Raw genomic sequence first — 21,835 nt, 5'->3', positions numbered from 1 at the left:
ACACGGCGCCGCTGCGGCCGATCGCACTCCGACGCTCAAGTCAGTGACGGTATCACCAAATACTAAGAACTAGAACCGTGCAAAAACTCTCTCTCACAACAGCTCTGTCACTTGCAAGCGTAAAGTGTATGAACTGAACGTGCGTAAAGTGTATGAACTGAACGTGCGTACCTCAGAAAGTCCGTTAAGAGCTCTTATATACCTGGTGATTTTCTCTCTCCTGGTAGTTACAGACTTGGACACGTGGCTTGTATCCAACTGTACACGTGCCATCATCTGGAGGCTCTCTGACTTGGCGCTGCTTCTACTCTCATTTTGGCTAAGTTACCTATGCATGGTACTGCCCAGTGCATAGCTAACTTAGGAGTGCGATCTCTACTGAAACTGGCGAGTTAGGGCCTTCATACACCTTCCCTGTGGTCTCGCCGGCCGCCTTCATAATCTGCTTCTCCTTCATCTTCGGCGATGTGCTTGTTCTGGCGATCTCCGACTGCTTGGTCGCCTGAGTCTGCATCTGGCGACTCCATCCTCAACCTGGCGATCGCCTATTCTGGTAAACTGGAAGTCGGAACACGCCAACTTAACAATCGGCGACTACACGTGCCTCCTGACTTCCTTCTTAACTGCCAACCTGGCGCCTTGTCAACACGCCTACACTGTAGCAAGGTGCCACGTCATCATACCCGACCACTAGGGCGGTACACAAGCCCCCCAGTCTTAAGCGAAGACTTGTCTAGCGAAAAGACTGAAAGAGCCTTCGTTAACACCGGTCTACGTGGCACTGACGCAGAATTCCAAGCGATAGTACTTTCTGCTGCTCTGACGCTCCACCAAACCCTTCGCTCATCGTTCGACACGTGGCTTTCATCAACGGCTATCTTCATCTGCCGTTAGCGCTTCCTAAAACTATTTCGAAAACCCTTAAACCCATTACGTTCCACTGTTCCATCACTTTCTTCGTGCTTGCAAAACGCTCTAACTTCCCTCTGCGAAACTCTCGACGCTCTTCAACGTTCCAGATCTCCATCTTCCTCCCTCGTCTTCCTGATCATTGAAAGGTAATTACTTTCCTTCATCTGCTGGGTTTCCTTGCATTTTCACCGATTTGCATCATCCTGTAACTGCCTGGTGCATACGCTGTGGGTCGTTTCTCCATTTCTCTTCTGCGTAACTTAGGGCTTTGCCGATCGTCGCAACGAACTCACATTCGTTCGTCGTTTCACCTTCCTTCCATGACCGAGTCAGCCTCTGTAACCCCCTGATTGTTTTTCCTTTCTTCTTCCTTTGCAGTTGCCATCATGACTCGCACAAAGATCACCCCGAACCCCCCTCCATCAGCACGAAACCCTTCTTCACAAACGCACGACCCAACCCAAGTCCGTGGCGCTTCCTCTTCGCAGGCTGAGAGGCCTGCATCTTCCCAAACTGCTCTGGCCCAGGCGACTCCACCAAACGCTGGAGGAGCCCCCGTGCCTCTGCCAGACTTCAAAACACTATATCCTTGGGCCACCCCAACCCTTCTAAAGGAGACCTCGTCGGTGAACACTGCGGGAGCAGTTCTGCGGTTGACAAAGGGGGACGAGGCCTATCAATCGTTTCACAAGGAGCACGACGAGAGGATGATGGTGCTGCCTTGCCCCGCCGCTCTGCCAGTGTGTGCTGATGACAAAGTGAGCGCCGACGGGCCCTTTTGCTTTGTTTACACAACTTTCTTCAAGAAAGTCAAACTCAGATTTCCCCTCACCCGATTCGAGAGGGAACTCTTGACCGAGCTCAACATTGCTGCCGCCCAGCTTCACCCCAACAGCTGGGCGTTTGTTCGAGCCTTTCAAATAACGTGCGACCACCTGGGGCTGCCTGCGTCAGTGGACGTGTTTTTGTTTCTTTTTGAGGCCAAGCACCCAGGAGACCGCCTGTGGGTCAGCCTGAATGCCATTGCTGGGAGATCCATTTTTACCATCTTCCAGCAATCATACAAGGATTGGAAGGGGAAGTTCATCCAAGTGCGCGCAAACAATAAAGACACTTCCCTTCTCGACGGTTTCCCCTTGTACTGGGTGGACAAGGGGAAAAAGGAGTCCAAGAGCTGCTTCAGGAGGCCCAGAAGTCCTGATTGCATGGGAGCTTTGGACCGAGACCTCTGCCTATTCTGGAAGAGGGTGTCGGATGCCAACATAACCTTCCTGACCCCCACCCTGATCTCCTTCGAATTCTTTGAGGACCAGCTAGAATTCCAAATAGGTTAGGGCGCTACACTCTTGTTTTGATATTGCTTCTGATACTGTTTCTGGGCGTCTTGTGCGATACGCACAAGACTTTGGTTTTACCTTTTCTGCATATACCTGTTTTGCTGTTTCATTGCCTCATACACCCATCTCTTTCTTCTCTGAGCTAACTCATGCATTTTCGTTTCATGCAGATAATATGTTGGGTAAAAACATGCTCGCCGACTTAAAGGCGCTCGCCCGAAACCACGGGTTGGCGACCGGTTCCCAGACGGTTCCCAACTCGGCGGTCGAGAAGGCTATCGTTCATGGGCGATCACCGCCCAAGGAACCCACCCAGCGAAAGAAATTGGTCCTTAAGAGGCCAAAACGGAAAGCCCCCCAAATCGTCCAAGAGGAAGAAGAAGAGGACGACGAGGTCACAGAGGATGGCCTTGTCACAAAAAGGAAGAGGGTGGCACCATCTTCTCCACCTGCTCCACCCCCTCTTCCAACCTCATCACCACCATCAACACCCGCTCCTCCTCCCTCATCGCCAACACCACAAGCCCCTTCATCACCAGTCCAAGCAATTCCACTGGCCACTGCGCCACCAGCAGCTGAGGCTCAAGAGCCAAATTTTCTTGAGGACCCCCCAAGTGCCTCTACGCCCCATATCTCAGCTGGAGGGGGCCCCCCTTCAAACGCTTCAGCTGCAGAGAACGTTCCGACCGGGGATGAGGTTGCTCACACCTCTCCAATTCTAATTACCGAGTCCCCGGTTGCGTTGCCACGCCAGGAAGCAAACACTGAAAATCCTGCTAAGGAAGGTGGCGGCGAGAACCCTCCATAAGCCCCCCTGGCGCCTCTCCAGGCATCCAACCTTTCCCTTGAAGTCACAAGGATGTGGGAACCTCTGACCGCCAAACTCAAAACCATAGCAGAGGATATCCCATCGATCATAACGAGGGCTGTGGAGAGCTCCACCAGGCGGCTTCAAGACGATCTCTACAACCTCAAGACCGAAAATAGCACTATGAAGGTTGAGGTGGAGAAGGTGTCATTCAGCCTGACGCTCGCGGAAATGGAACACTCCCGAGTAGAGGATGCCTTGAGTACCGAGCTTAGGCTGGCGCGCAAGGAAGCTGCTGACCTTCGCCGCAAAGTCCATGAACTTGCCCAAGAGAAAGTTGAGCTAGAAAGCAAAATCGTGCCTCTGCGCACCAAGGCGAGCGACCTGGAGGCTCACATTCAAGCTAGTGCCGATAAGGTACAAAAACTGGAGCAAAGGTCAATCGATCGCGAGAAGCTACTTGGGCAAGTAGAGAAAGCGAGGGACGACGCCATGGCTGATCTCGCCGAGGCAAACAAGGAAAAAGGGAAGATGGCTGCCGAGTTGACCCAAGCTCAAACGGAATCCAAGAAGGTTGCTGACGACCTTCTCCATGCTCAAAAGACCAATGAACAACTTCGAAAACAGGTCGAAGAGCTGGAGCAACAGAACAAGGAGCTCAAGAAACAGGTTGAAGAACTTCAAGGGCAAATTGAAGAACTTAAGCTAAGCTCTGCTCAGATTCTGGTTGCTGGATTCGAAGCCGCTCGGGAGCAATTCGCATGCCTATTCCCTGATCTCGACCTCAGCATGGTGTCGTTAAACAACGAAGTAGTAGATGGAAAGGTCGTTCCCGCCGAAGGCTCAGCCAACTCCACCCCATCTGCTACTTTATAATTTCGCTTGTATATACCTTGTAACAAAAACTCGTGCACATGTGTTTTGAACAGTTACTTATTTCAATTACAAAACTAGGATACTCTTTCTTCTGACTTCTTTTGAGCGCTTTAGCCTTCTTTGCATGTTTAACTTTGTCGATTCTAACTTAGCGATTTTGCAAATGCGGCCTTTGACGTAACTGCCTTGAGTCAATTCAAACTTAAGCAATAATCGCTTTAAACAACTCGTGCTCTTGAGGCACTAACCTGATCATAAGAACAGCTTCCAAGCAACAAACTGTAACTCAATCATTGGTTCAAACAACGTCCCACTCGACCTGCTTTATCAAACAAGTCTTTCAATCTTCTCGCCGTGTTTGAACTTTTCCCGATCGCCAAGACCTCTTGGCAACACCAGCTTTTCCTGGCCCCGTGCTTTGGCAATCGTTTCTTTATCTGGGGTAGAAACGCCCTTTGGGATCTTCCTTTGCCCCCTTGAACTTCAGAGCAAAAGACCGGCTGACTAGGCGTTCTCTTCGAACCTACCTTAGCCACCTTTCAACTTCTTCCACCCTCTTCGCCACACCTGAACTCGTTCAAGACGAGAAGGATTTTATCTTGCCTACGCTCGCATGTAAGCGAGAAGGTCTTTGACTCGCCTGAACTCGCTCATCGGCGAGAAGGACTTTAAATGGCCTTAACTCGCTCAACGGCGAGAAGGACTTTATCTGGTGCCTCAACTTGCCCAGGGTGTACATCTCCCCCCCCCCTGGATGCACTGAGAACCTTTCTTTTTCTCGCCTGCACTCGCTCGACGGCGAGGAGGTATTTAACTGGCCTTAGCTCGCGCAACGGCGATAAGGACTTTATATGGTGCCTCAACTTGCCCAGGGTGTACATCTCCTCCCCCCTGGATGCACTGAGGAACTTTCTCGCCTGCACCCGCTCGACGGCGAGGAGGTCTTTAACTTGCCTCTACATTGCCCCAGGAGTTACATCTTCTCGCTCCCAGAAACACGGAGGACTTTTTCTCTTTCTCGCCTGCACTCGCTCAACGACGAGGAGGTCTTTTAACTTGCCTCGACATTGCCCCAGGAGTTACATCTTCTCGCTCCCAGAAACACGGAGGACTTTTTCTCTTCCTCGCCTGCACTCGCTCAACGGCGAGGAGGTCTTTTAACTCGCCTCGAAACGCGCGAGGGCGTTGAGGTCTTTCATCTGGTGCCTCCGATCGCCGAAAGACGATGAGGACTTTAAAACTTAACTGGTGCCTCCAATCGCCGAAAGACGATGAGGACTTAAAATCTTTTAGAAAGCACGTGATATATCTTTTCTTGCCTTGAATCATGTACAAATGACAAGGTCTTTCTTCAAAACTTTCGAAAATAGCACACAGGCAACCGGAAAACACCTTATTCTTCGAAAACTCTTCTTTTATTGGGTGGCCTCATTAAAAACCCTCCTTAGGGAAAAAAGAGTGCCCCCTTGAAACTGTTTTAACAGAGACATTGTAATATAACATTTGTGTTTGTCTTTACTTACAAAGCTCTTAACTATAGTACAACTTCAGGTGTGTGGCGTTCCAGGTACGAGGGATCGCCCCTCCTTCCAGCGTTTCCAAGCGGTAGGCTCCGTTCCCAAGCGCCTCGGTTATTCTGAACGGTCCAGTCCACTTGGGTGATAGTTTATTCTCCATCTCGTACTGGTGGGCCTTCCTCATCACCAGGTCGCCTTCTCTAAACTGCCTTGGCATCACCTTTGAGTTGTATCTTCGCTCAATCCTCCTTTTCACCGCCTCAGCCTTCAGCCTCGCCTCTTCCCTGACTTCATCCAGCAGATCCAGGTTCAGCCTTCTCTCTGCATTCGAGTCTTCCTCTACAAAGTTCTGGAATCTCGGCGAGCTCTCCTGGATCTCCACCGGAATCATGGCGTCACACCCGTAGACCAAGCTAAACGGGGTCTCATGGGTTCCTGACTGCTCGGTGGTGCGGTACGCCCAGACTATACGGGGCACCTCCTCAGCCCAACTTCCCTTGGCTTTCTCAAGCCTTCTCTTCAAACCTCTCAACAACACCCGATTAGCTGATTCCACCTGGCCATTCGTCTGAGGGTGCTCGACGGATGCAAACACTTGTTGAATTCCAACCCCTTCACAAAGCTTCTTCAACAGGTGGCTTGCAAACTGCGTCCCATTATCTGACACCAGGCGCTTAGGCACTCCAAACCGGCACACGATGTTCTTCCATACAAAACCTTCGATCTTGTGTGCGGTGATCTGGGCCACTGGTTCTGCTTCGATCCACTTGGTGAAATACTCAATCGCCACCACCAAGTACTTCATCTGCCTAATCGCCAGTGGGAAAGGTCCCAGGATGTCGATTCCCCAAGTATGAAACGGCCAAGGGCTATAGATCGACTTCAACTCCTCGGGAGGTGCCTTATGCCAATCGGCGTGCTGCTGGCACTGTTTACAGCATTGGGCATACCTCTTGCAATCTTCTCTCATGGATGGCCAATAGTAGCCTGCACGGAGAGTCCTCGCGGCCAGAGCTCGACCCCCGACGTGACTTCCACATATTCCTTCGTGGAGCTCTGCCATAATTCTCGTGCACTTCTCGCCGTGTATGCATTCCAGGAGTGGGTGAGTGAACCCAAACCTGTACAGATCGCCATCAATCAATGTATACTTGCTGGAATTTTTCTTTACCTTCCTAGCTTCTGTTGGATCCAGCGGGAGGAGACCATCTGCCAAGCACCGCTTGTATTGCGTTATCCAAGTGTCTGGCTCATGGGTGGCGCAGACCTGCATCACGTCCACCTTCTCTCCTCGACATGCTCTGATTCTCGGCGATCTCAGAGTTTCTTGCGTCAAAGACTTATGGCTTCTCGCTGCTCTCTCCGTCGACTTACTTATCTGAAGGACCAGGTGATCTGCTACAAATGCCCTCGGCGTCTTCAGAGTTTCTTGAATCACCGTCCTCTGCCTACCCCCCTTGCCTGAACTGGCGAGCTTAACAAGGAAGTCAGCTCGGGCATTCTGTTCTCGGGGCACATGTACTACTTCAAAAGAGGCAAAGGAACTCTTCAATTCCTGCACATACGCCAAGTAAGCCGCCATTTGTGGATCTTTAGCCTGGAACTCGCCTGTTACTTGCCCTGTGACTAGCAGCGAGTCACTCTTAGCCATCAGCACCCTAGCTCCCATCTCCTTGGCCAGCAGAATCCCGGCGATCAGCGCCTCATACTCTGCTTGATTGTTGCTGGCTTTGAAGGCAAATCTCAACGATTGTTCGATCAGCACGCCGTTGGGTCCTTCCAATATGACTCCAGCACCGCTACCCTGCTGGTTTGACGATCCATCCACCGAGAGTACCCAACGGAAGTCATCTCCTTCAACCCGCGTCGCCTCTGATGAGAGCTCGACTACAAAATCTGCAAAGATTTGCCCCTTGATCGGGCCTCGAGGCTCATATTTAATGTCAAATTCTGACAACTCCACTGCCCACTTCACCATTCTACCCGCAACATCAGGTTTCTTCAAGACCTTTTGGATGGGCAGGTCAGTCATCACCAGTATTGTGAAACTGTGGAAGTAGTGGCGCAACCTCCTCGCCGAAAACACCACAGCCAGCGCAGCCTTCTCCAGGGCCTGATATCTCGTTTCTGGGCCCTGCAACACCTTGCTCACAAAATAAATAGGCTTCTGAGCCTGATCCTGATCTTGGGCGAGGACCGCACTCACCGCCCTCTCAGTTACAGCAAAGTACAACCTGAGAGGGATTCCCGCCAGCGGTTTGCACAGAACCGGCGGGCTTGCCAGATACTCCTTCAGCTTGACGAAAGGTTCCTCGCACTCTTTCGTCCAAGCGAACTTGTTATTGAACTTCCTTCTCCTTTGTCGCACTGGTCTCACCATGTTGTCCATCGCTAGATGATGGCACAGAAAGTCGGGATCAATCCCGGGCATGTCCGAGGCGGACCATGCAAACGCGTCCAGATGCCGCTCAATCACCTTGGCGATCTGGTCTTGGAGATCGACTTCCAGAGATCTTCCCAGCTTGAAGATTTTCCCTCCGATCTCCTTTTCGAGCCACTGCTCGACAGGTTTGGGCCTGGATTCTCTGGCGATCACCGCCTTGGCGATTCCCAGTTCTCTCGCTTCCTCGGGGCGATTTCGCGCCTCTTCCTCCTCCAGGCCAGCATTCCTCTCCCCCAGCTCTGCGTCTATCATCTCTACATCCCTTCCGGCGGCCTCCTCTGTTACCGGCGGTCTGGGCTTCACACCGGGAGGTGGGGTGGTTGTAACATAGCTCACTGATCTTTTATTTTTCAGGCTATTCTCATAGCACCTTTTCGCTTCTTTCTGATCAGACTTTATCGTGATCACCACCCCTTCCATTGACGGCAGCTTCACCTTCATGTGCCGAGTCGATGGAATGGCGCCTATCCTGTTAAGAGTGGGCCTACCCAACAGGATGTTATACGCTGAGGGGGCGTTTACGATGAGGTACTTGATTTTCTCCGTCCTCGACCCAGCCTCGTCTGTAAACGTGGTTCTCAGCTCAATGTACCCCCTGACCTCCACCTGGTCGCCAGCGAACCCATACAAGCACCCTCCATAGGGCCTTAGCTGGTCAAGGGGCAATTCCAGCTGCGTGAAAGTCGGCCAGAACATCACGTCTGCCGAGCTTCCTTGGTCCACCAGAACTCTGTGGACCTTCCTTCCCGCCGTGATCAACGAAATAACAATGGGATCGTTGTCATGAGGCACGACGTCCCGAAGATCCTGCTTGGTGAACGTAATGTCCACTTCCGGCGAGTGATCTTCAAACATGTTCACTGACATCACCGATCGCGCGTACTTTTTCCTCTGCGATGCGGTGCATCCACCACCTGAGAAACCCCCGGCAATGGTGTGGATCTCCCCATGGATAGGCATCTCGTGTTGTTGGGCTTCTCCACCTGCTGGCTGGGAACTCGACGCTCCCCCCGTCCTTCTATCCAGCAGATAGTCATTTAGGAATCCGCTCTTAACCAGATCGTCGAGTTGGTATCCTAAAGACAAACACGAGTCCAGGTTGTGGCCAAAACACTGGTGGAACTCGCACCAGGCGTCCGGTTTTGACCCCAGCACCTTGTCGCCCACCTTCTCGGGCGCCTTCAACCTAGCAGATATGTTAGGGATAGCGATCAGGTCCGCCAGTCCCATGACGAATTTGTGCTTAGGCGGGCGATTGTATTCCCGGCGTGCTGGTTGTTGGCGCGCTGGTGGTTGGCGTGCTTGGCTTCTTCCCTTATTTCTCCTATCATAAGGATAGCGAGTTCTTTGGTCTTTTCTGGCCGCCGCCGCCGTTTCCAGCACCCTCTGTGGCTGGATCCTGGTCTGGGCGCGTGGCCTGGCGGGAGCCACACTGCCTCTCTTCTCGGCGACTTCACTCTCGTCGGCGATGTGGGCCACCGCAAGTCGCCTGACTTCAGCGAACGTCGCTGGATGAGCCCTGATCAAGGCCTCGCAGAATGGCCCTGGCTGCACGCCCTTCTTGAAGGCAAAGACCAGCATTTCTTCATCCTTGGCCGGCGATCTGACCATCTGCGCTCCGAAGCGATTGAGGTAGTCTCTGAGGGACTCCCCATGGTACTGCCTTATATCAAACAGATCATAGGACACCCTGGGTGGTGCCTTATTCACAATGTACTGCTCGACAAAGATTTTCGAGAATTGTTGAAAATTGGTTATGTGGCCATTAGGCAGGCTCACAAACCACTCCATCGCCGTTCCTTGGAGCGTACTCACGAACATCTTGCAGTAGACGGCGTCTGACCCTCCCGACAGCATCATCTGCGTGTGGAACGTGGTCAGATGAGCCTCTGGATCCTCCACGCCGGTAAAAACAGCTTTAACCGGAACCACGCTCGTGGGAATTGGCGTGTCGGTAATCGCCTGAACAAAAGGCATTGGGAACACACGAGGTGGCGTCGACGGTGCCACCTCTTCAGCAGAAGAACGTCCCTGCTGCTCCTGAAGAGCTCGACGCAGCTCCTCAGCTACCTTGCTGAGCTCCTCGTTCCTGGCGCGAGAGGCGACCAGATCCTCATGTATCCTTGCCTGCTCTACGCGCGAGGCTTCCACGGTTGCCTGCAACGAGCGCATCATCTCTGCCATTTGCGCCATGGTCATGGCAGCGTCGCCTTCAGCAGCGACGGGAGCCACGGGACTGGAACGATTGCTTCTCATCTTTCTCATTAACTTCAGCGAACCACAGGAATACAGCAAACAACACCTCAACCACGATCGAAACAGCGATCAATCGGAGAAACTCAAGAAACTGCGCAAGAACTCAAGAACACCGCAAACCTTCGAAGAAAACCACAAGAGGACCCGAACTTCCACCAAACAGATTGCGTGCAAGCAACAAAAGACCTCACTCCACCGATTGAAAGTCAAACGAACGGTTCAAAACGCAAACGTCACCGAACAAAACTCAAAGAAACTGCAAACGATGGTTGCACCAGCACACAACCGCGCAGAAAACCTCGAAAACTTCCACGAACTCACGCTGTGGATGGGAACACGTTTTACACGGCCCCACGGTGGGCGCCTGATGATCCTGCCTGTTGACCGGAGCGCTGGAGAATGCCTCGTCAAAGGATCGACGTGCGCACCGCTTATCACCTTCGTTCCTCCTCTGGATCTACTTCAAGAACCTGCAAAGAAACGACACGGCGCCGCTGCGGCCGATCGCACTCCGACGCTCAAGTCAGTGACGGTATCACCAAATACTAAGAACTAGAACCGTGCAAAAACTCTCTCTCACAACAGCTCTGTCACTTGCAAGCGTAAAGTGTATGAACTGAACGTGCGTAAAGTGTATGAACTGAACGTGCGTACCTCAGAAAGTCCGTTAAGAGCTCTTATATACCTGGTGATTTTCTCTCTCCTGGTAGTTACAGACTTGGACACGTAGCTCGTATCCAACTGTACACGTGCCATCATCTGGAGGCTCCCTGACTTGGCGCTGCTTCTACTCTCATTTTGGCTAAGTTACCTATGCATGGTACTGCCCAGTGCATAGCTAACTTAGGAGTGCGATCTCTACTGAAACTGGCGAGTTAGGGCCTTCATACACCTTCCCTGTGGTCTCGCCGGCCGCCTTCATAATCTGCTTCTCCTTCATCTTCGGCGATGTGCTTGTTTTGGCGATCTCCGACTGCTTGGTCGCCTGAGTCTGCATCTGGCGACTCCATCCTCAACCTGGCGATCGCCTATTCTGGTAAACTGGAAGTCGGAACACGCCAACTTAACAATCGGCGACTACACGTGCCTCCTGACTTCCTTCTTAACTGCCAACCTGGCGCCTTGTCAACACGCCTACACTGTAGCAAGGTGCCACGTCATCATACCCGACCACCAGGGCGGTACAGAGGTTAAAACCGTCGGAAACATAAAAAATAACCCTGTTAAAAATAATTTCTTTTGTAATGTTGTTACATCATTACTTAGCAACATGGATCGTAGAAAAATTAAGATTCATAATATATTGAATGCTTCCTAATGGTCCATTACTTCTTGTTAGAAATTGTATTAAATAAAAGAGGAAATTTAGATAAATATTAGAGGTATTTTTTTATTATTATCAAAATTATAATTTTTCCCTGAGTTATTAAAGTAAGGTCTTAAATCAGGACTGACAAGCTAGAAATCGATTTCATGGCCTTATGCTTTGCTTTGCCATCGTGCAAATCCAATTGTTTTAGAATAAATAATTAATAAAAAATGCAAGTGCTAATTGTTTTAGAAGAAATATTTTTGCTAGCTTGGTTTTTCAAGTTTTAATTAAGCAAATTAAGTTACTTATATATTGCAATTATATAATTTTAAATCCTTCTCAATTGATTTACTATTACTTCTTCGATTGTTATGTATTCTAATACTCTTGGTGCTAAGTTTTCATTATTATATTATTGTATTATTAGTAATTAGGAATGCATATGCCAATAAGATGAGCAGCTGTGCAAATAAGATGAGGAAATGCAACTTATCTTACAACATAGTCAAATGAATAATTCCATGTCAAGCCCTTCAGATCCTACTATCAGTGGACATCATAAAGGAGATCACATTACATATGATAGTGTAGAAGAAGATTAGTTGTATGCTCAATTGTATAATACATTTGACTATTTTAACTTGTTTACAACAATTTCCGTTGTGTAGTATGCGACGAAATAGCGACCGAATTTTTGGTGGCTAAAATGGCGACTGATTTAATATTCAGTGGCTAAGTGCTTTGCGACTAGGATATTCACTGTCATCTTTATTTGTATCTAGACTTGGACTTACTTATGCTATTCTGTCTACTCCCTTTCAGTTCCTTTTTCTGAATTCTCCCCCTATTTTCAAAGACAAGTACCTCAGAATGAGATGAAGTACCATGGGCCTTCCTTCTCATCTCCTCATTAAGACAACACTCTTGAAATTTTCCAAGAAGACAACACCAACAGGGGATGAGTTTGTAATTGAAACCCAAAATGTTTCCCAAGAATCTGGCAGAGTATTCAGTAGCCATATAATCCCAACACTTCATCATCAAACTTGATGCCGATTTCTGACAATTGATATCGGAGCCCCTGAAAATCATTTAAGTGATCTGAAATTGAAATCCCCTCCTTGTACCTCAAATTCATAAAAAAATTCAACAAATACAATTTATTGTTTCTTGTACTAGAAGCATACAAAGTCTCAATCTTCTTCCACAAGGATTTTGCATCTTCCTCATTAGCAATGTGATTATAAACATTATCTTCAACATACTGATGAATAAAACCACAAACCTGTTGATGCTCAAACTTCCATTCCTCACCAGTCTTGTCTTTTGGCTTTTTAGTAGCAAACACAAGAAGATGCAATTTCTTCACAAATAACATATCCTTCATTTTTTCCTTCCATAAGTGATAATTAGTGTCGTTCAAACAGACCATCTTATTTGTATTTGCCTCCATCATTCAAGCAGTCAAATCACTCCAACCAAGGAGCTCTGATACCACTCTGATGGAAAGTTCAACACAGTAAAATAATAACTCAACAAGAGCAATAAGCAGCGGATAATAATTTCCCCAACTTGCAAGAATCTGTGAGGAGCAATAACAAATAATGGCAGCAACAAAAACACAAAAATTTTAACGTGGAAAATCTTCTCAATGTGAGAAGTAAAAACCACAGGCACAAGCCAGTCAATCAAGCTCCATTATGATCAAAATTAAGTTACAAGAGAGTCTCAAATCACAACACAAATTGTGCTCAATAATCAGTCAAATAGCAAGACAACAGAGATGAATTAGAGAACAATAAATCAAAAAATTCACCAAACAACAGCTATTGTATGCGGCCTATAGGTCACTGTTCCAATGACTTTTAAACAATCCGAACGGTCCAATTGAAGCACCACGAGTTATAAACATGCTGACGAAATTTCAGCCTGATACAACGGTGGATGAAGCAGAAGCGACGATCCAAAAAGTTTTCGTCCTCAAAAAACGATGAAAACAATGTTGCAGTGTGAGACAAATTTCTCACTGCTAAAATAACTTCTCAAAGATCTAAATGGTTAGATTGAAGTACCACAAGTTATGAACCTGATGACAAAGTTTCAGCCCGATCCAACGGTGGACGAAATGTCGGAGGTGGCTGAAAGTTTCTGAACGAAACTTCCTCTCTTCACTCTTTTCTCTCTGTCTTTGCTGACGGCTCTCTCTGTTCAAAAAAACTCTAAAGGTGATTAATATTGGACTGGGCCTCCACATAGGAAGTGAGTCCAACCCAAAAACAAGCATTTACAACATTGAAAGCAGAAATAACAAATGTTCCTAATCTACGTCTTCCTGATTTCAACCAACCATTTATTGTCGACAACAATGCATCCATAGTCGTTGAAGGAGCAATACTCAGCAAGGCCAATCACCCAATCGCCTTTTTCTGTAAAGAGATGTGCCCCCACCTCAAATCAGCCTCAGTGTATGTGAGAGATATGTATGCAATCACAGAAGCAATAAAAAAATGGCGTTAGTGCTTGTTACGAAACCATTTCAAAATTTACACAAATCAAAAGAGCCATAAACACACTACTATGACAAAAAATTCAAACACTAGAACAACAAAAATGGACAACAAAGCTTCAAGGATACGATTTTCAAATGATTTACAAACCTAGAAAAAATAATATGGTCGTTGATTCACTCTCCCGCTAAGAACCGTTGCCTCTATCATTGTTGTTAGTCATCTCCTCCCCGCTTCCCACCATTTTCAAGGAATTGCAACAATACTTCACCACCACAAAAGGACACCAGTCGTACACCTACAACCAACCATTGGCTAATCAATTCTCCACAAGACAAGGATTGCTCTTCTTCCGCCACCGAATTTTTCTTCCCCAAGCTCACGATTTCCGCAATCGCATCATCAACGAATTTCATGACTCCCCAACAGGAAAATACTTTGGCTTGAAACCCACCATGACCAAGGTAGTCGTGTTCTTCTACTAGCCAGGTTTGACTCGAGATACCAAAGAGTTCATCCAAAATTGCTTTGTTTGCCAAAAAATAAATACATGCCAAAGAAACCACACGGATTACTCCAACCCCTTCCTATACCCGATTAAGTGTGGGAAGACATTTATATGGATTTTATTACTCACTTACTAGCGTTTGTTAGTCATACTATGATTTGTGATCGTCTTTCCAAATACCCCAAATTCTTGGCCTTACCCACCCATTACACAGTTTAGAGTCTCGCACACAGGTTCTCCACAGAAATTTGTTGTCTTCACGGACTCCCCACAACCATTGTTTTGAATTGAGACCTAATCTTCACTAGCACTTTCTGGTGCAACCCGTTCAAAGACCAATGAACAAAACTGCATTTCAATTCATCATACCACCCTCAAATCGATGGTCAAACAGAGGTTTTGAATAGGGTATTAGAAGCTTACCTCCTTTGTTTCGCTAGTAACCACCCCCATTCATGGCATAAATTTCTCCATCTCACAGAGTTATGGTACAACACATCGTACCACTCCTCCATTGGAACCTCTTCCTTCTACACCTTGTACGGATGACCACTGCTCACCACCATAGACATGCTCTACACACCACGAACGGGCACCACGATTTTGGAACTCTTATAGAAGCACACCCTCGTCATTCACCACTTGAAGCAGAACCTCAATCGCAACCGCCAACGCATGCATGCGAGCTTAAATAGATAACCATCGCACCGACTGCTCCTTCGCCTCAGAGATTGGGTGTGGCTTCGTCTTCAACCTCACCAACAACACTTCGTCAAGTGTCATCTCTCACCCAAGCTTTCCCCATGCTATTCCAACCCTTATCGGATCGAGCGTCATCATGAATCCAGCTAGTGTTTCACATCTCACTACTCGCCAATTTAAAGGGATACCCTAGAGAATGTATCTAACTCAACTACACCCAACACACCACTTATGAACTTACCACCTCCCAAAAACCCTAATCCATCAAACCTAGTGACACCATCGTACGAGTCCCCCAATCAGAAAACGTCATATGGTCAAGCAGTTTTGAGGAGTCACGTGCCTCTCCTACCCGCGACTGTTGCACCCCACACGTTACCTAGCCTCTAGAAACATCTACCCACCTGTGATGAACACACAAACCTTAATTGCAGCCCAAATCCCACAAACCCAATTAACAACATTGCATCTTCACACATTGAGGACAAAGTGAAATTTCTAGCAAATGACATTGTTAGAGAAAGCCCAGTGCCACAGGGAGCGCTAGTAGACAACAGAAACAACCTATATATGAATGGATGACTACATAATGTAATAGGGCTTATATAAGCCCTAAAACATCACCTATCTAAGTGATATATTTTAGAAATAAAAATAGAAAAAACTTTTATCCTAGTTTTTAATTCTTAAGTATTCGTTTGAAGTAGCTAGTTCACACTATCAAATGTCCTATTTCTTTGAGAAATAATAAATGCGCACTTTTTAAAGCACACATTTTTCTTATAAAGTGTAATAAAAACCATTTTCCTAAGCTACGAAGTTTCTAATAAAGTTGAAAAGATAGCGAAAAGTGGGAATGATAGCTTGTAAAATTGACAACAATATAATAAGGAGAATTAGTGGCAACTTTTGGACATGATTAACAGTGGAAAGGAGAAGCAATAAACTACATTAGAAATCGGACACGACAACGGTGTTATTGAAGATTTAGCTTAATAGTTAAGAAATACATGCATGTCCCTTTTTCACCATGTCATAAAGATAAAGTAGTAAAGATTTCATTCGTGGACCATCCATTACATTACACGACCAAATAAAAAATTCAAATATTTAAGAATTAAACTGTCGTCATATCTTTAAAAAAAAAACGTTATTTTTTAGTCACCGAAATAATCAAAACACTCCATTGAAGTCTCATTTTTTCAATTATCCATTTCTATGTTCCGTGGCTCATAAAAAATACCTCTTTTCCTTATGTAAATTATGTGAAATAGACCTTAGAGACATTTCGCTATCTTAATAAGTAATGCAATAGAGTATGCCTGCTGAGAATCAGAAACATTATAATAAACAGAAATAATTATAGATAAACTGTATTTAAGGTATTAGATATCCAGGTAAAAAATCTATTCGAGAAAATTCAATAATATATATATATATATATATATATATATAATAATACTTTGACAAAAAAACATACATCCACTTACAACCAACTTTAATATAATATAATAATACATATCAAAATTTTAAATTAAAAAGTAAAATAAATAGAATATTATTATTTTAAATTATCAAGTAAGTGGTTTTTTATACTGATATAAAAAAATTAAGATTCGATATTAAATTTACTATTCATTGAATCTACATACATCATTATAACTTAAGTTGAACATTATAGCACTTTTTACATAAACTCCTCTATGTACAAATAGAAACAGGAGTGAAAACATAGGAGAAGTTACAGGAATCCCACTTGATAAGTGATAAATTAACGCAACAACCACCTTATAACATTTTATAATTGAATTAGTAGCAATGACATGAGTGGTTTACGTAGAAGAATTCCAACTCAGCAGAAACACGATCAAACATAGAACAATAATATGTATAATAATATAGAATAAGAACGAGGAAGGCAAGAGGTAGGGAAAAAAGGCAAAGAAAGCTCTCTATCTCTACTATCCATTCACATCCAGTGGACAACGCTGGAAGTAGCAGCCAGCTAAGCTAATTCTAATTCCTACGACGTCGACTTCACACCAACCTTCCAATTTTTACATTAACAGTGTAACACTCACTCAATCCTCACAGCACCGCCATTTATAAAAAGCACACCTTCCCACTTCAACCAAAAACCACTAACTGATTCATTCACCCCCTTTCCCACACCCCACTTCACTAACCCAATGGAATATGGCAAATTGGGCCCCGCCGACCCAGGTGGCTCCTCCCGCCGCTCCACCACTCCTCTTACCAAACCAACCCCCTCTTCATCCTCCGCAACCACCAAAAGAAAACTCATCATGCTCTCTCTTCTCGCAACCGCCTTAATCGTCGCCGCTGCCATCTCCGCCGTCCTTGTTACAGTGGTCCGCTCCCGCGCCTCCAGTAACCAAAACGGGCCCAGCCTATCCCGCAAGCCTACTCAGGCAAGACCCGTTTTTATTTTATCCTTAGAAATTGAATGTAAAAAGTTTAAACAACTCAAATACTAAACTAAGATAGAATCTATTTAGAGAGGCCCAATTTTACTTAATACTCCTAAACATTTTCATGCACCAATCAACTAAGATGAACCCATAACTAAATTGACTCGTGTTTTATAAGATTGGATTTGGTATTTCCAAACTCAGTATCAGTTATTGATTTCCTTTTATTGCATGACCCAATTAAAACAATCAAATTCGGCAATTGCAGGCAATTTCCCGAACCTGCAGCAAGACACGTTTCCCCACCTTATGTGTCAACTCCCTTCTTGACTTTCCCGGCTCCACCACTGCCTCGGAGCAAGACCTCGTCCACATCTCATTCAACATGACCCTACGACACGTCAGCAGAGCGTTCTTCGCCTCCTCTGGCCTCTCCTTCGCGGCCACCGAACCCAAAGTTCGGGCTGCGTACGAAGATTGCCTCGAGTTATTGGAGGAGTCCATGGACTCTCTTTCCCGATCCCTGGACTCCATCCTCTCGCCTTCGGCTATATCTAACGGCGGCGGATTGAGATCTGGCTCTGATGGATCTACCGAAGATGTGATAACGTGGCTCAGCGCCGCTCTCACTAATCATGACACGTGTGCGGAGGGGTTCGAGGAGTCGAGCGGGAGCGTGAAGAACCAGATGGTTAATAACTTGAAGGACTTGTCTGAACTGGTGAGTAATTGTCTCGCGATATTTTCTGGGAGTGGAAGTGGCGATTTCTCGGGGGTGCCGATTCAGAATAAGAGACGATTAATGGGAGAGGAAGATGATGAAGCGAATATATCGGGGAAATTCCCGAGATGGTTGAATAAACGTGATAGAAGATTATTGAATTTAGCAACGTCAGCAATTCAAGCGGATATAGTGGTGTCTAAGAATGGTGAAGGAACAGTGAAGACAATTGCGGAGGCTATTAAGAAAGCGCCGGAACACAGCAGTCGCCGGTTCATCATTTACGTGAGGGCAGGAAGGTAATTAACAAATATCACCTGAATATATATTTATTTATTTATTGTTGAATGCAAACAATATGCCTGCTTTCTATCTTTCTGAAAAGTATACGCTTTTCGAGATAACGAACATTGCACTTTTTTCATTATTTTCGTTTTCACATAACTGTTTTCATTATTGGACGTGAAAAGAAATGTACTGAATAAAAGCCAAACATGGTCGGTCTGCGAAGGTATTATTATAATTTCTAACAATGTTTACGCCTCAATTTCCGTTTATTTAGGTTGATGTTAAATCAAATTTGTTGACTCAAAGGAGGAGGAAACATATTCAATTAATAATGCTGTTTTCTCAAAGGATGTTAAATCAAATCTGTTGACTCAAAGCTGGTTTTATGTTAATTTTTTGTACTGAGTTTTACTTGTGTTTTATAATTGCAATGGATAAAAGGTATGCATTTGTGGGGTTACTTTAATTTGGATATGATGGAATTTTCAGGTATGAGGAGAATAATTTAAAGGTGGGCAGAAAGAAAACGAATGTGATGTTCATAGGAGATGGGAAGGGCAAAACTGTCATTACAGGGAAAAGGAATGTGATAGACGGCATGACCACATTCCACACAGCATCCTTCGGTACATTCCTTTTTCATCAGCTTGCTGATTAATTATACAAAATTTGCTTATCTTTTGCACTGTTAGAAAAGTATGGATGAAAAAATGTGAACCAATAACATGCACGATAAATGAACACCCCAAACTTGCACGTGGCCCATGTCGTTCAGTTGTTAATGCTTATATTCGTAGCTGTCTAGTTGCATGTCTTTTCCGTCCAAGTTAAAGTCCACTTGGGCAATATTACCCCCACTGGCACCTATGTATTTACTAGGAAAGTTCGATAATGACCAGCTAATTGGCATGATTTTTTAAAAAATAAAAAAAGTGATTTTTTTTATAAATTATAAATAAAGTATGCTATAGTTAAAAAATATATACTAGAGAAATTATTAATCATTTGAAAAAAAATAATTTTATTTTTTCTTGAACTCAATGTAAAATTATATTTTTTTTAATAAACCTCCGTGTCTCGTAGTACTTTTTAGAAACAAAAAATACCATCTGATCGTGGTATAGGTAAAGTTAGTGTCCGTAAAATCCGTTTTTTATAAGCTTTATTCTTGAAGTCAAAACTAATTTTTTATTGGTGAATTTCATTCGAAAAGTGAAAAGTAATTGCACAATCTAATCCCAAAAGCTTGGTGAAAAATTTAATTGATTGAAGTTAACTACAGTTCATGCCACATCAAAATAACATCACCTCACTAACTAACTTGGGACCTATTTTATTGATGTTTGAAAAATCCATGATAATAGAAGTGGTAGTTGGTTGTTGGAGTTTAAAGAAACCTGGCTCTACTAAACAGTATCACGTTGCATAAACCTTAAGCATTATCTTGCCTTTGTCAAAGAAAATCATTACTCCTTTCTTAACTTTTAATAATAGTCTCCATTCCATTATCATAATTACTAGTTGTAACATATCCTTTACATTGGTGGACAGCTTTATTATCCTCATATAGCAACGTAGAATTAAATAAACCCAAACTTAAATTACTGCGCCTACTTAAATGACTAAAATTGAATTATTGGTTGTTGGCTGGTCTTGCAATACAAGACAAAATATATCAATCAGTGTGTCCCAAATTAAATTAAATTAGATTAAATTAGGTACTACAGTTCTTATTTATAATATTTTTAAATATAATTAAATTTTAACTATTTTTATTTAGTGATATTTTTTTACTATGTGAAGTTTGTTTTTGTTTTTTACTTATGAATGAAAATGGAGGTAATGCCTTGCCAGTTTATTCCATTTAGTTCATATTCCTAATTTAGAATATGAATTATGGCAGCTGCAAGTGGTGCTGGATTCATTGCACGAGACATCACGTTTGAGAACTATGCTGGACCGGCGAAGCACCAAGCGGTGGCGCTCCGTGTCGGAGCCGACCACGCGGTGGTGTATCGGTGCAACATTGTGGGGTACCAAGACTCATGCTACGTCCACTCTAATCGTCAATTTTTTCGTGAATGTGACATTTACGGTACTGTAGACTTCATATTCGGCAATGCTGCGGTCGTGTTCCAGAAGTGCAACATATATGCTCGTAAGCCCATGGCCCAGCAGAAGAACACCATTACAGCCCAAAATAGAAAGGACCCGAATCAGAATACGGGCATATCCATGCACAATTGTCGGATCCAACCCGCTCCGGATCTTGTGCCGGTTAAGGGCAGCTTCCCCACCTATTTGGGCCGTCCATGGAAGCAGTTCTCCAGAACAGTGTTCATGTTATCCTACATGGGTGACCACATACATTCCCGTGGATGGTTGGAATGGAATGGAGACTTTGCTTTGGACACATTGTATTATGGTGAGTACATGAATTATGGGCCCGGTGCAGGTGTGGGCCAACGGGTCAAATGGCCTGGGTACCGGGTCATTACCTCTGCTGTGGAGGCAAATAGGTTCACGGTGGCCCAGTTTATATCTGGGTCAGCCTGGTTACCATCCACTGGAGTGGCTTTTGCGGCCGGGTTATCCGCATGAATAACACTGCAAAGAAGTATATACAGACCAACGAAGCCTCTGACACGTATTCAATTCTTACGAACTACAAAAAATAATTTGAACCACGCTTATGCAATTTAAGAAATGGAAAATGGCTCATTTTTTTACTTTACCAAAATATAGTACTTTGGTCCTAATTTTTTATATCAATATGTTGCTAGTAATAAAAGAATGCAAAACAAGGTAACTTTTGTATTTTTATTTCTTAGTTCCGCAAAATCAAAGATGTTATATATTGATTAGTCAATAATCACTGTTGTTTTATTGGTATTGTTCCTGTACAAGAGGGATCACTCACTATCAATTATCTTCTTTACATCGGTTGGTTAGCACAATCTTTCTTCTACTCCTTAGGTTTAGTTGGGCTACTCTTTCTTCATCAACTCTCATTCACTACCTTCAATCAAGTTCCTCCTCCTTCGCTCGCTCTCGGTCAGAAGGACACATGTAAAAGGTGTTCCGACACTCAAGTATTCGGTATTCAGTGCAATAAATACGTAATAATGACATACATTTTTCTTGGAAGTTGTACTTATTTATATGTCTGTGATGAGTCTTGTTACTGTTGGGCCGAGATTAGCGTATGGATCATGA

The 21,835-nt window shown here is 45.0% G+C and overlaps 1 protein-coding gene across 2 annotated transcripts; it reads left to right on the top strand.

The window, feature by feature from the left end:
* The first annotated feature begins 17,273 nt into the window (after positions 1–17,273).
* Positions 17,274–21,518, top strand: LOC137824268 (putative pectinesterase/pectinesterase inhibitor 61). 2 transcript variants are annotated; one of them, XM_068629830.2, is made up of 4 exons: positions 17,274–17,610; positions 17,879–18,630; positions 19,109–19,245; positions 20,523–21,518. In XM_068629830.2, exons 1-4 carry the CDS (start codon positions 17,368–17,370, stop codon positions 21,218–21,220), a joined length of 1,830 nt encoding a protein of 609 aa, XP_068485931.1. In that variant the 5' UTR covers positions 17,274–17,367; the 3' UTR covers positions 21,221–21,518. The 2 variants fall into 2 exon arrangements, 1 of the variants encoding a protein (XP_068485931.1); XR_016514990.1 differs by having other exon boundaries at positions 17,283–17,610; positions 18,894–19,245.
* The last annotated feature ends 317 nt before the right edge of the window (positions 21,519–21,835 follow it).

The sequence above is a fragment of the Phaseolus vulgaris genome, chromosome 8 (genome assembly GCF_051622355.1).
Source record: "Phaseolus vulgaris cultivar YP4 chromosome 8, ASM5162235v1, whole genome shotgun sequence".
In the NCBI taxonomy this organism is placed as follows: domain Eukaryota; kingdom Viridiplantae; phylum Streptophyta; class Magnoliopsida; order Fabales; family Fabaceae; genus Phaseolus; species Phaseolus vulgaris.
The sequence above is the reverse complement of the archived record's forward strand: the minus strand, read 5'-3'. Positions and strand labels throughout refer to the sequence as shown.